General features: G+C 41.5%; 1 protein-coding gene across 4 annotated transcripts in view; it reads right to left on the bottom strand.

Annotated features, from left to right (window-relative positions):
- Positions 1-15312, bottom strand: part of LOC123962509 (A disintegrin and metalloproteinase with thrombospondin motifs 20) — an 88323-nt gene that overhangs the window by 59493 nt on the left and 13518 nt on the right. The window contains exons 4-9 of one of the 4 annotated variants that reach the window (XM_046038678.1): positions 10563-10759; positions 7636-7719; positions 6042-6166; positions 5896-5936; positions 5460-5565; positions 1633-1779 (exon numbers count right to left, since the gene is read on the bottom strand). In XM_046038678.1, the coding sequence (XP_045894634.1) occupies positions 1633-1779; positions 5460-5565; positions 5896-5936; positions 6042-6166; positions 7636-7719; positions 10563-10759 (700 nt within the window). Of the gene's footprint in view, positions 1-1632; positions 1780-5459; positions 5566-5895; positions 5937-6041; positions 6167-7635; positions 7720-10508; positions 10760-15312 lie in introns of those variants that run through there. The other 3 variants (XM_046038677.1, XM_046038679.1, XM_046038680.1) reach the window with 3 other exon arrangements.

Raw genomic sequence — 15312 nt, 5'->3', positions numbered from 1 at the left:
TGTACCGATTATTGTATATGGAGATATAGAACAAGATAATGACAGAGGTTTACTTGAATTTAGAGCAACATACGGAACATAAATATCCATCTTGATTTTATTAAGAAAATGACAGTACTAAAAAGTACTAAAGTAAATGATTTCACACGGGAGGGGTTGCTGTTTGAGGGGTTAGGCAAATTTTTGAGGTGTATAAATGTAAATGATAGGGCTTACCCACTAATAACGACAATGTGGTTTAAACACCCAGTGAACGCAACAATTAGGGGGTGGCAACCGTTAAAAATTAGCATTTTACTTTTATATTTGGATTTTGAGGCTTAAATCAAACGGCACAGTGCCAGAAAAGGAATGAATGGTTGCTTTATGTAGCGGCTGACACATAATAACACTGCCCAACAGCAGGGCGCTTTTCATCAGCTTTCAGGTGCAGGAGTTCAGTGCACATTATTACCGCAGCAGTGAGATAAGGGGGAGAAGGAGGGGAATCATTTTCCTTTTGAAGAGCGATGTTTGAGAGGTGGCGCGGCCTTTCGTTTTTTAAACTGGTACGAGAGTGGTGCAGATTGAATTTGCTCTTCAGGGAGAACGGGCAGTCAAAACACTGACGTACTTGACCAGATCAGCCGAGTGAGTAGAAGAGGTACTGTAGAAGTGCTAGATTGAATCAATGCTCCTCATTGTTGGCTGGAGACGAATTTCAAAAGCACTTGGACTTCATTCTCAAGGACCTTTCCCACCGCTGCGGCTCCCACACTGAAATGCTGCTTTACTCTCTTCATACCTGCGTTGTTTGTTATATATACCATATGGTTAACGAAAGTTTCTCCAAATGCATCAAACTCCCCATGGTTTTTGTGCACTCACAGAAAACCAACACAAAAGGACAAATAATAAAGAGATTCATGGAGATTCTCCTCATCTTTAGCTGGACGTTCCGATCACTCCATGTTGTGGTCATCGCTGGCTGGAAACTATGTGAGGCACAACCTTAAAACTCCATACAAGGCGTCGCTTAACACTGAGCTCTCGAGATGCATCTGGTCAACAAGGCCGTCCTTTGTGAAGACCTCTACAATTAACAGAGGAAAGGAGGCAAGGATTAAAGGGTCATGTCCAGGGAAGATCTAATTATAACTGACATTTCCCATCTTAAAGGGAAGCCTTTCACCAGGATCAGGGACCACGGTGCGGGTAGGAGTTGCCGAATGAGCCGTTGCCCCACGTTACAGGTTTTGGCGTGGAAAGCAGGCTAGTGACAAGATTACTGTTTGCACAGCATCTTGAGAGCAGGACTGACTGAGTGGAGAGACAGCTTAGGGGTTGCAGAATATCCATTGCTCAGGTCAGCCGAGGAAGACCCCCAGATTCAAACAGGAAATACTCTTTCAACACCAGGCAATAACAATTCCGCACAGTTTACATTGCTCCGACCTGTCTACAGAGCACTGTGAGAGACGTAGAAGCAGTTTGTTTAGCTGGCCACGTCACAACAAGTAAAAGTTAATGGCACACTTAAAATGTGGATGTGATAATATCAGATTGGGGAAAAAAATTGCATAATTGTCTCTTTCTTGAGATTTGTTGTGATAATAAATCTGTTTAAAACTGGAAAGGAGAGCTGGTACCTACTCTAGAAACTCTGTGATGTACTTGCGGCTGCACTTGGACCACGACCAGGGATTGGTGTCATAGTTGAGCGTGGGAGCCATGACATGATACTGGTGCTTCATGCCTGCCTCCCGACACTTTGGATTGTCATCATGAGGCATGTTGAACCTGGTGCAAAGAGGGGGTGGGGTGGGTTAGAGATGGAGTGAGGGATATAAGGAACACACACAAAGTTATTATGAGCTGCTTAATGGCTCAGTCGTAGCAAGGAGGATAAATGTCACAAAATTTACATTCAGTCATTTTTGACAGGGGAACACCCCCACGCCACCACACACAGATGCAGCCAGCCAGAGTATGAGTAATACCACACACTCTGCACCTTTCTCCTACCTAGTCTGTTTCTTGTTTGTGTCTCTTTTTACATACACCTCTCTCTTTGCATTAGGTACCATATGATTATACAGTTAAATCCCATCCATAAAACTTCAAAATGGCCAGTAGGTGGTGTGACATTTTCTGCAAAACATAATTTTTTATCTATTTGTATCTATCCCTTCCCATGGCCAACATGCTAGTGAGAACCACCTCCAGCTCACCCCTGAGAAAAAGTCAAAGGTCACCATCTCACATTCTCAAAGGGCTTAATGCAGAGGAAAAGGTAAGGGCAGTAACATGCAAGCACATCAGCACACATGTGTAGGTTGCTCCTGTGTTAACATGTAAGAGTATAGATTTATTCTTACCAGAGTAATGATTATATTCATGATCTCTTCATCTGACCATTTTGATTTTTGATGTCTTTTGTGTCACAAAATTGTGAAAAATGCCCATCACAAGTTCCCAGTGCACAATGTGACATCTTCAAATCCCTTGTTTGACCAGTAGTGTGAAACTGAAAAGACATTCAATGTGCATACAAAGTGCATGTAAAATAGAGAACAGTGACAAATCCTCACATTTGTGAAGCTGGAACCAGTAAATGTTTGGTATTTTTGTAAGTAAATGACTTAAAAGCTTAAAAGATTATCAAAATAGTTGGTAATAAATTTTCTGTTGATCCATTAAATCGACTAATTTTTTCAGCATCAGTCATAATAATAAATCAAACACTGGTCTTCACAGGAAAACGGACAAAGTGAAGTACACATTTCATGGCGTCTGCAAATTAATAAATTCATCCAAGCTGTCTGCAGTCTCATAAAGCTCTTGATCATGTCCGAAATAATGTAGTCCAATATGGATGTCCAATATACATGTAGTGCGTGCACACATGCGTGCGCACACACACACACACACACACACACACACACACACACACAGAAAACCATACAGCTGTATGATGTCTTGATGTTTTCAATGTGGGCCAGTGCTGAGCTCTGGACTGTGGCTGAGGGTCAATACATACCTCCACAAAAACAAGACATAGCATGGCTGGCATGAGGCCCACCCTACAGGGGCTAAGGGCAAACGTCCAGGGAATAATTAAGCCTCTGGCACAGTAATGAGCTCCCCACACACAAACCAAGCAGTGGCTGATGCAGACAACATCAAATCTGGCTCAAATCGTATTTGCCAACTAGTCTTTTGTCACTTATAATTGTGCACAGGTGCGTCTGGGTGATGCAAGTTTGAAATATGTTCAATACTTTGCCCGCGACCATGTACACTTTCTTATTGTTTGGGATTTGTGGCAAGCTCCAAACAATTTGCACTGTTAACACATTATGATGATTTAGATGACCCAGATCTGAAGGGCAAAAATGAGGATACTGGCTTGAAATCTTGAGACGTGAGCCTTTTAGCGTAATTAGGTCGTAAATCAGGAAGTTTTGTGGCTCTCTGTTTGGCAACCTTGAGGGACAGATCAATTATAGAGAAGTCAATTCCAGTGGGAGAGAACCAACCCCAGCACTTAATTAATAGCATCTAGACTAAAATGTGATTATTTCCACTCACTTTAAGTCAGAGCTCTCAACAAAACAAACTGCTTTGCTCTTGCCGCCATTTCCAGCAAGACAAAAACTGATTTCTGTGTTGAAATGCCCATAAATAACTGTGAGTGTAAGACATACCGCCGGAGTGATCACGACTTGGTTGGGAATTCCTGCAGATTGGCACAGCAAACAGCACAGTCTGCAGGAACAGCCTTTATCAGCACTTCAACTGAGACAGAGCTCAGTGACACCAGAGGGAAAAATGGATTGCTACATTCTCAGTGGATTACAAATTTTAGCTCCTCAAAATGTTGTGCTCCACAAAATAAACCTTTGGCAATAAACCTTTGGCAACACCAGTAATTTTATCCACTTAGCCAGCTTGCTAAGGTCATGTGTGATCAGGATAATGCCAGTGAAGTTTTGTGCTGTAGCCTTTCATATTTTTCAAGAAAAAAGAAACTCTAATGACTTTAATAGTCATATCAAAACGTCAAAGATGTATTTGTGATCTGAGACATGTGAAGCCTTGGCAGTGTCTCATGACAAACTCGATTATGTGTGTCACCTTTGAATGGCTATCGAGTGACAGTGCCTCCCCTGAAAATCCCCCATGATGGCTATTAGTAATCACACGTCCTTGCAGTCATCTGAGAAAGGCTTCCTATCCATTAGTCTAAATCTTTCTTTAATCTGCAATGCTCTTGAGTGGCTCCCACTACTGACACTGGCTTTCCCAGAGCGCTAAACACTCTTGAGAGCTCACGCCTGTGAACGCGGCGATTAACCACGCCAAGAGGCAGAGCCAACTGGGCCTCCAGCTGCTTGAACTTTAGCATAAACAGATCTACACAAGATGCAAAGGGGAAGAGGGGGGGCCCGCAGACTTGTCCATCTAGCTGCTATGGTCCGATCTCTCCACTGGAAGAATGTATGAGCGGGACAGAGAAGGCAGAAGAATATCTTCCATTCTTAAACAATGGCTCACACGACACTGGTGCTTTCTACTATCTTATGCACATGGACAGGCAGACCGAAAAGAAAATCTCTCACTCGTTTTACTTTTATACTCTGCCAGGGAGGCCCAAAAGTGAGCTTGTGATGTGTTAAACATCACAGCTTAGCTGATCGTGCTTCTTAAATTGCGCCACATTTCAATTAACTGAACCTGGTTTCAAAAAAAGAGGCAGTAATGAGTGACTTACCATAATTTTGCCTGACAGATGTTTGGAATAACCCAGCCCCGATGTGAAAGATTAAGTCACATTTTTTGACTTGAGTTTTTGTTTTGTTTTGTTTTTTCATTTTACACATGTGGCAATATTTTCTTGTTGTGATAACATTCTCTGGCAGACAGGCGTGTTGTAACACTGCCATTATTTGCTAACAGAAGAGTTAAATATGACGCCACTGTCACATCTTCAGGCTGATCAATCAGTCTGGGGCTGATAGGTGGCGAGGGAACAAGCGAGCTCCCAAATGCTAAGCAGACTATTCAGCCTTGCACTTTCAAAAAATCTTTAAAACTATTTAAAGAACAGAGAACACTATGATTTCCACATTGTCTATACTGAATTTAATCTGAGCTTGTTGTCCTCACAAAACTAAGCTCTGACACTTACAGGGTTAATTTCTTGAGCTGTATAGTAAGGTATTATAGTCTGCCATGTTATTAAAAGTCAAGTTTTTCACTTTATTATGTTTTGCACCTGTGTCTGCTGCGCCCTATGTCTCTTGATAAGAGGGGCTTTTGTTGGTCAAAGCTGGCTGTGAGGGGTGAGATAGGGTGTATGCGTGTAAAGCATGTGTGTGTGTGTGTGGGTGTGTGTGTGTGTGTGTGTGTGTGTGTGTGTGTGTGTGTGTGTGTGTGTGTGTGTGTGTGTGTGTGTTTTATTCTGTTTCTGAACTTACACATGGCCCAGCTCATGAGCGATGGTGAAGGAGGCACTAATTCCATTTTCCTCACTGATGGAGCAGCTCCGGTACTGGTCGCACATGGTCCCCAGCTCTGCGAGCCCTACAGGGTCACGTACACACACAGAAAACCACACAGATGCATTTAAACACATACAGACACACAGTTATTTGAAAAAAAGCCCTGCTGCTTGAGTGTTAAAGGCGATTAAACCATCAAAACTTCTGCTCCGTAAGACAGATTAGCACCGCCACCGACTCCCTCCCTCCTCCCCTTTCTACCACTCTGTTCTGTCACTATAATATTATTAGCTGACAGCTTGCCCTAAACTCATTACTTCACAGTTTATGAGCTGTAGTTAACAGAGTGGAAAGTTAACTGAAACGGACTTGAGGTGGGGATATTTTTGCAAAGAGAGATGCAAAAGTTTACCTAACGTGTCACATTTATCTTTCGCACGGCAGATGTCTTCCCTGCAAAAAAAAAAAACATACAATGCATACAAAATTAAACAAAACCTCTTTTTGAAACGCAAATTGGCTTTGCTTTCAAAGTGAGGATGGGAGAGGAATATGTACCTGGTGATGAGAAGTGCTGTGTCATGGTGAGAAGGATGGCTGTCATCCTGGACGTTTTGGCCCTGCTGCCACACACAGAAGTTGTGCAGAGTCGTGGCAGCATTGAAGCTTACTGTGGGCCCTTCCTGTTTTGGAGGAAACATCATTGGGGATGTGACCATGAAACTGGGTAGGTATTGCAGTGTAGTAAGTAGTATGACAGACTGGGGCAAAGATCAGGAGCCCCCTACTGTTTTCCAAACAAATCATGTCAAATACTTGTGTTTTAGTTAGACTGAAAGTAAAAACAGAAAATAGACCCCTAGAAATCCAAGGGAAATGCATAGCATCCCTCTTGCCCAGAATCCCCAACTTCTAGGAACAGCTGTATATGTCAGGTAGTCTTTTTGATCTGAGGTGCAGGTAGTCATCCATTTTGAAACATTTGCTACATTCAACAAAGTCTGCTATACAGTATTCCTGTTACAGATGTGACAGTATGTCCGTGTTTCCCATTGTCCCCAGATGTTCCTTCCTTCAGTGTTTCCTGTTTTCCCTGTGTGTTTGTCTGCCTGTGAGTCCATTGGATTCTTGTCTCTCTCTCTCTCTCCTGTCTCCGCTGAAGCTTCACACCTGGTCTCTATCAATTAATCATCCCACCCAGTCTACTCACCTGCCTACCATCACACCATCAGCCCGCAGTGTATGTGCACCGGCTCTTTCACCACTCATCGGCAGATTGTTATTTCCACCTCTGTGGTGGTTATTCTCAGCCAAAACTCAGTGATTCTTAATTTTTTTTGTCCGACTTTGCTCTTTGTGTGTTTTGCTTTGCATTAGTCTGTGTTCTTTATGCCTCGCCTGCTTCCCGTTTGCGTCCTGCCAGCCTCCCTTCATTCTCCACTTGCCATGCCATCACTCCCAGCCAGCTCTGGATTTCCAACCCAGGCTTTCATTCCATCACCATTTCCTTGTTCTTAATAAAAACCTTATCGTTATCATTCTGAGTCAGAGTCCTACATTTCAGTCCACTTTGTTAAAACTGACAGAAACAGCTATGACTACTGCATCTAGCATGCAATGATCACATTAATGCCATTAAGTTGGCCTGCCTGTTGACCCAGAAATGGATCAGCTGTACTATTAAGTTCACTACAGCTAACAGCTAAAGGGGTTTCCAGGTGATATCTTTCTGTATTTTGAGATTTGATTTGATTGTTTTTTTTAGTTTAAGGTTCCTGTTTAATGTGTTTTTTGGAAAAATGCATTGGGACCAACGGTTCCATAACAGGTGTATTATGACCAATAGTCATAATGGACAACAATGTGAATTATACCCAGGTTGACAAATACTATATAAATGAATTCAACTATCAGTTACTATGTCAAAGCACAGCGAGTCACTTTAGCCACCTTTCATTTGCAGGTGGCTAGCTGCCTCACTATAGTATAGTTTGTTTTCCATGGCAACCTCTCTTGAGACTTGAGTCTGACAAGGCAGGCAGTGTCCTTTCAAACAGGCCCACAGAGAAAAGGCCAGGCCAAGGACACCTGCACTGACATCAGCCATATTGGAGAGCTGGATACAGGTTGCATTTAAGACCCCCGCACTCACCTGTTCATTGTGGACGACGACTAGCTTGACAATCATGATGTTGATGAGGTTTCCTACGCTGGGGTCCCTGTACACTGCTGCTACCTGTAACAAAGACAAAACACACAGACAAAAAATGCAAACCTCCACTAACCTGAACCAGAGCACAGATAGGGAAAGTAAACAGGCTAGTATACTTCTTACTTGGAATTAGAAAATATAGCTCTTGCTTTTTTTCTAGTTAAGCTTCATGGGGTTTAATGAAAGTAGTAACAGTTTATTGAAGTCAAAAGAAATAAAAAATGTCTTTTTCAGGGTAAGTTTAATCAACAGGGTATTAAAACCAATTACAATTCCCCCCACAGACCATGGCAAAGAAAACCTGGACCCGGCAACAAATGTGAAACTTTAACAAAGCTGAAGCTCAGAGCCACTCTGTGAGGACAACAAAACATTCCCTCTCTAGTATTTCGTCTCCGCTTCTCTTGCTTTTCTCGTGCACCCCTGTCACGGTCGGCCAGCAGTCTCCTGGGGCCGTGTACGGCCTCCTGACAGGAACTCATTAGTCCACTATAAACATTTAGCTTGTCTGAGCCTGGGGGGAGGCAGCCATGGCCCAGGCCTGTCCAAAATGAGCAATGGGAGCCTGTCTTTAAATGCTCTAAGTCCAACTGTAACACATGCCCTTGTTCTGTATGCTCTCGCCCCAATGTATGTTGTTGTATGATTAGTGGCAGAATCAGAAGTGAAGGGGATTTCAGCCTACACTGGACCATCACTGCAGTATCCCACACGGTCAGTTAACTAAAAACAAGATCTGAGGGTACTAAAGAAATATCAGCAGGGTCATAGCTACCACTGAAGACACTGAGGTCATATTCTCTGTCATAGTTCTGGAAATCTCTGGTGTTAAATGACATAAAGAAGGGTTTACAATGTTTGATTACCCACATACTGTAAAACTTCAATTAATAGCCAGGGTTTTTATTTGCTTTAATCAAAAAAGTCAAAAGTCAACCTGCCTATATTTGGAACAGGTGTCTATATGGGACAGGCCTTCAATTCCTTTCCCCGGAAATACGTTACTCAAATTGTTTATTTAAACTAAAATGAATATTACTTATATAAAAAATTACGCTCAGAGAAAGGTCTACCTCATTCACTCATTGTTTATGTAAGACAGATTCTGATATTTTCTACACAAAATATCTTAAAATTGAATGATGTTAGGCAAAAAAAACATAAAACACTAAATAATAAGGAATTTTTTGAAATTTTAAAAAAATTTGGTGGTTCATCAAACACGTCTTACGTGGGGGTGGTGTCTTTCAGGGGGAATTTGGGCTCATTTGCATTTTATCAAATGTATTTGTCAGGGACCACAAATGTACATGTCCAGTTTAAACATGTGAAAAACTACCAGCTACTAGCTGGTAAATACAAACTTATATTTTGGCTGGTTTGGCTAAATTGTGGCTGGGAGACTGTGAAAGAGGAAAGGAACAGCTTTGAGTGTGTCTGCTCCCCTGGTCTGTAGACACAAGCATGGCAGAACTAATGTTTTGTCTTCAAACCTGGTAAAAAAGGTGGCCTGGCACATTTAACATTGACTGTACCCTCTCAGTCTTGCTCAAGGATGACACATCACTGACAATCATTAGAGTGTTTTGAACATTGTGTCTGCCATACTGGGAGGAGCCAGCACAAGGTACACACAGCTCAGTACAATTGATAACCTATCCTGCTTTGACACACAGACTCCCCCAACACTTTAACTCTAACAGTCCGGACAGGCAGTCAATCACAGTGTAACTGACTTTATTACCGGCGAGCTCTCGCAGTCAGATATGGGACTCATAAAGAGGTCAAGGTGCTGAGTCAGGATTTTACCAATTAACTGGCCCACTTTCGTTGAAGCAGCAGCATGCTAGGGTCACACCAGGGTTTACAACCAAAATGTCAAACAGTAACATCTGAGGCTAGAAACACATAGACCTGGACTGGGGGGTTTTGGTTTACATTTTAAAAGGCTTGGTTCACCAAATTACAAAACAACCTTTCTTGCCTCCTTTATTTCATGGAGATTTGGGTTTTATTTGCCCCAAGTTTTGAGGTGTCAATTTCTGAGATTTCTGCTACTAACCAAATACAATCAAAGATTTCTGGATTTTGTATGTGATGCTGTTCACAGCATTTCTTAAAATTCAGTCCTCACAGTCTAATGAAAACTGCTCACAACAGGGTTTGATTATGTAAAGTAATAGGACAATTAGTAAATTCCAATTTTTCAAATTCTGTGTGAACTCCAAAATTATTTTCACTTCCATTGTATTTAGCCTCTGTTGCACTAAATTTCGTGGCAAGAGTCCAGCAAATATTTTACGCCAGGCTAAAATTGGTGAGCTTTGAAATTGGAATTTGTGGTGCTGACAGTGCTGAACTACGGGGAATGTGACCATATTTTCCTATTAGCATCAAAGCTTTCTCCAACTGGAAGTTAACTGATAGTTAGCAAGCTAACTAGCTCAGAAAGCTATCGTGACAGGCTAGCGTTAGAAAGTGTCACTTTCTGTTAGTACTGAGGTGGGGGCAGAAATCTCAGAGATGGATCTCAAAACCTGGACAGATACTTTGAAACCAGACTATCTGCATGGCTACATACCAGTACATGTAGATAGAAAAACATGTTTAATTTTGTAATTTGGGTGAATCAACTGTTTAAAAAAAAAATGATGAACTGTATGCGTACACATGTATTTATTCACCTAAAATGATAACACATCGTCAAACTCACACCAAATGATTTAATAATACTGCACAAACAACATTTTTTTTAAATCACGACAAAAACATAGAGACAAAATAATAATTTTTAGGAACATTATTTTACTTACTACTGACATGATTGTTAGGATATAGTGCTCTAGGTTGCGTCCATGGTGACGCACCATTTTGGCATCTGCTGTCACCATCAGCTCAACGTAGCGAGGGTAGGAAAGGAAACGCTTGTGTCTGCGGGGGGATCTGTGGTGTGTGCTGGTGGAGTTGTCATAAATGTGTTGATCATCTATCGTGGCTCTGAGAGAGTCCAGCTCCTCTCCCATATTCCCTCTGCTCTCAAAAGCAACGGGCCTCTTGGAGTCCTCTGTTTTAAGAGAGAAAAATGATAAGTGATGACGTGGAGAGGAAAAACTGGAACTTATTCATTGGATTTAAAATCCTGATCATATGGGAGAACTGGACTATCAAACATTCAAATTCTTCCACACTCGACATCCACCGCTTTATGTCATATAGGCATTTCATAAGAGAGCATGATACATCTACAGTTAAGAGCCAAGGGTTTCAGCTTAGCTGAATTCCAATGACATAACAGAAGGTAGCTGGACTTCTATTGCAAAAACCCACCATAAATTCTAGTGCCAGGGAAAACAGTTGTACCAAGAGACACTGGGTCACTGGTGAGCTTTGACAATAAATGTGGAGGAAATGGCACTCCCTCTGCATGAGTGTAAGCCACACAAAAAGAGAAAATCCCATGACAACATTTTACCGACTCACAGGCAGACTAGCATCAGTATGCAATCTGCAAGGGGATATAAAAGTCCTCAAATTATCTCACCTCTCTGCTCCTGGCCACTATTCTGAACATTAAGTAAGATATTGACAATCATGCTGAAAAGCAACAAATCAAATATACATGCCAGACTGAAACAATTCCATTTATAGGCTAACGCTTTCAACAGCAGTCTCAGATGAGAAATAAAGAACCAGGGCAGGAGCCATATACGGTGCATACTGGCATTCTCTCAGCTGAACTGCACGTGTTGAACTGGCTATGAGCGATAGATTCTTTCACCATGACAGTGGGGTTAAAGGAGGGAGACAGAGGCAGAGACACAGAAAAAAGCGTGTTTCATTGTAGGAAAGGAAAAGAAAAGTCTGCAACGGTTACACATACATACATGACCATGTCCATGTCCACAGATATGTTTCCTAAGACTTGCCTGCAGACTTTGGAAAGAGAGTTGGGAAGAGCCAAAGGTAGAGAAGGTAACCGGGGGGGGGGAAGCTTTCAAGTTTGGGACACACAGCTGAAGTATATTCCTGTTGCTGACCAGCAAACCACTGTACTTAAAGCTAAGTGATGGATCTTTGTCAAGAGAAATCTATTCAACCCCATCAATCAAGTTAATGATGAACACATCAAACATTGTCTGTATAGTCTTAATGTCAAAATGTTTCAGCCATGATGAAGAATCTATCAGCATTGGATGGATTTCTTTTCTATTGAAACAGGCGGTCTGAGGACAAAGTATATGTGCACAGGCCATTATGCTGTATGTGATGCATAGCCACACGTGATGCCTTTTAAGAAAGATTGCTTGCAGTAGTTTCTGCAATCTCTCAGCTAGGACAAGAGCCACAAAGTGCCACAGAAATGTAGCAAGAGAGAAACGTAAATCATGCAAATACACAATCTGAAATTTCTTATACAATCATAACTCTAAAGCATTTTGCTCCACTGTTTGCAAACATGCCAAATGACATAACTCAATGCAAAGCAAAACCTTTTATTTTTTATGTTATCCATGTGGTCTCAATACTTGTATGAAAGATAATATTTAGGAATTAAAATGCACCTTTTTATGTCATGTTTTCTGCAGCTTTTAAGGACATAGGCACAAATGAACAAAAAAATGAACCAGATCTAGTGACATAAATTAAACATGAAATGACATTCAATGAACATTAGTTTATGAGCCAAGCATAGTTTGGAGTCCGTCATCCTATGCAACCTCCTCAACTTTGGATTACATGATTATAGTGAAGAGTTCCATTGTCTTCTAAACACTCAATCTTTCCAGACAGTCAAACAGAGAGAGATTGTGTCTAACTGTTAGGTCAGAGAAAAGCAAAAAAAAAACAGGAAAGAAAACTCAATGAGCCCTCCAAGATTATTCAAGCGATGCCCCCAGCGGGCACGCGACGTGGAACGTGACTTGCTGGCACAATAGCTCTTGCCGCCGTGATGCCCAGCCCCATGCCAGCGCCTCCATCCAAATCAGCACCAAGCCCATCTGTGCCCGCACACACAGCCCGGGCAGCTGAGCCAGAACAGTGCTTTGTATTTTCCAGGAAAAATCTCTCCGAGGCCAAAGCCACTACACTAAACCCCTTAAACAGACTCATCACTGCAGACAGTCTGACATCAAAGGGATTATCAAAGCACAGAAGAGGATCTACAGTTCATATACAGAAATTGGTGTTAAGTCTCAGTGCAAGCGAGTGTGAGGAGAAGAGAAAGAGAAGAAGAGGAGAAGGAGGTGAAAATATGGTATCTGTTGTAACAGCCTTTGAATCAGTGCAGATTAACCACACAAACCATTTCACAAATCTCCCTAGGTTCAAATCCCCCTCTCACTAGGTATTGAGCTGCTGCTCACACCATGACAAGACAGGCGTGACTTTCCTGACCCGCCGGACACACAGAGACATGATATCACCCTCTGGGCATTGGGCATCAAGTCAGCCTTCACATCTGCATCTCTGGATTTAACATTTTTTATGCTAGCATAAATTTCATGACCTTGAGCCTAAAAAAAACGACCTCCAGCGGTTCGTCATGACAGAGAACAATAAAATGAGCCCTGCACGGCATGAGCATCTGTAAATGTTATAATTTTTTATATTTATAAGTTTGTTTGGCTCCAGTATGCACATAGTTGATACAGACCACTTTTCTGCTCTAACGCCATCTTGACTTGTAAACTTGCAAAAATCTTTTTTATCACTGCGCCAAAAGATAATCAAACACAATAAATAATGTTTTTCTTTTCACTCAATAACATGTTTAATTTCATACCAAGTATCCCACACACATTATGACTTAACATCATTCAAGATTAAAATTGGGTCTGAATGTGAACATGTTAGCATTTCAGCATTTGTTTACATTTATTCATATAGATTAAAGTATAGAAGATGCTTGTATATGGAGGTGTGGAAATTTCTCAGTTATAAAAAGCATGGCAATGCAGATGTAGAAAACTCTGCGTTGATGCAGTGACAGAATATAACCGTGAATCATTCATAAAAACAATAACTGGACAATGAAGATGTTAAGTTACATTGTTACGTTGCAACTTTCCTCTTGCATTGAATAATCGGTGAACATTAGGCTAACTGTAGGAGGGAGGTAGAAATCAACAGTGAGTGTTACTTTTATAAGCTAATCAGTCAAGAATTGTGGATGGTCTTTGCTGCCTCTGAGGTGGGTCACGCAAATAGTGACATTATACAGATGCAGCTTTTTATATTATAGCCTGTTGTAGTCTGATTTTTGAACACACTTTATAAATAAAAAGGGAGTTCAGATTTATCTGACTGTTTGTATTAATTGATATAAAAATGGCCTTGTGCAGTAATCTAGAAAATTGAAGATGTTATACATTGAGATGCACCAAAAATGGCCGGCATTAGCTCAGTCTTTTCGGACTTGGCAGCCCACTGCTCCTAAATGGGATGGGCTGCTACTCAGGATTAGGCTGGGAACTGGAGGGTCGCCGGTTTGAATCCAGCTCGGAACAGAGTTGCGGAGTGTGGACTGGTGGCTGGAGAGGTGCCGGTTTACCTCCTGGCCACTGCCGAAGGAGGCCTTGAGCCACTGAACCCCCAACTGCTCGGGGCACCGCACTGAGGGGCAGCCCCCTCACTCTGACATCTCTCCATGGGTCCGGTTTGTGCATGTGCACAAACCTTTTGGACTTGTGTGTAAAATACTAACATAATAATAACAGAGTGAAAACATTCTATTTCCACTCGCGGGATTAATAAATCTTAAATCATCGTGCATTCAAATCATTGACAGGTGAATCAAAATCGAATCTTGAGGCCAATGAAGATTTACACCTCTATTTGTACATGCACTTTCTTTTTGAGCCCATTCATGTTTATCCAGCCTGTTCAAAAGGATCTCACTGAGATCTCAATATAGATTAAAGAGTTGTTCTGACTCTCCTTCAGTTCTTTGTCATGGGGAACACACATTTCATTGTTGAACTAATCAACATTCTTTTACAACGGCCTGCTGAGAGTTAATGCACCCTATTCCCTGGGTGCCAATTAAATAGACAGTATACTTTACATTGAGAATAGGTAGTGCCTTGGTTCTATACGAGGTCAGACACTCTGATTACTGCAGTTTAAGTGACAGTACAACTCAAGAGGGGAAAAATGTTGAAACTCCTGCAGACAGAGGCACAATTAAGTGCAATTCTGTGGCTAGACAGAGAGAAGCAAAGACAGCTAATTGTTGCTGCTGCAGAAAGCTTTTAAAAGTGAAGTGGCATGGCTTTTGACCTCACTGGAAGACTGTGCTTTGTACACTTACAGTGCTCCCAGAGTTCAGTTGTTATTTTCATTTGAGACGCATGCTAAAGACAGCGTGGTGGTCAGCTGAAGAATGTGTTTGGAGTAGCAGACCTCCTCTGAGGAGAAAAAAAACACTAATTATGGACCTGGACCCCTAATGATTGACAGAGGCCTGGATTGTTTTCTTTTGTCACAATCAAACTGAGAGTTTCTAATTATCAGATTTAAAGAATGCAGATTAATATATAATGTAAATTATAGATGGATAACTAAGCTATTTAAACTAGAAAGCAAAACATTTGTTGTTTCAATAATAGCAAATGT

The sequence above is a fragment of the Micropterus dolomieu genome, linkage group LG22, assembly GCF_021292245.1.
Source record: "Micropterus dolomieu isolate WLL.071019.BEF.003 ecotype Adirondacks linkage group LG22, ASM2129224v1, whole genome shotgun sequence".
In the NCBI taxonomy this organism is placed as follows: Eukaryota; Metazoa; Chordata; class Actinopteri; order Centrarchiformes; family Centrarchidae; genus Micropterus; species Micropterus dolomieu.
Note: the sequence above shows the minus strand (reverse complement) of the source record. Positions and strands in the feature narration are given on the sequence as shown.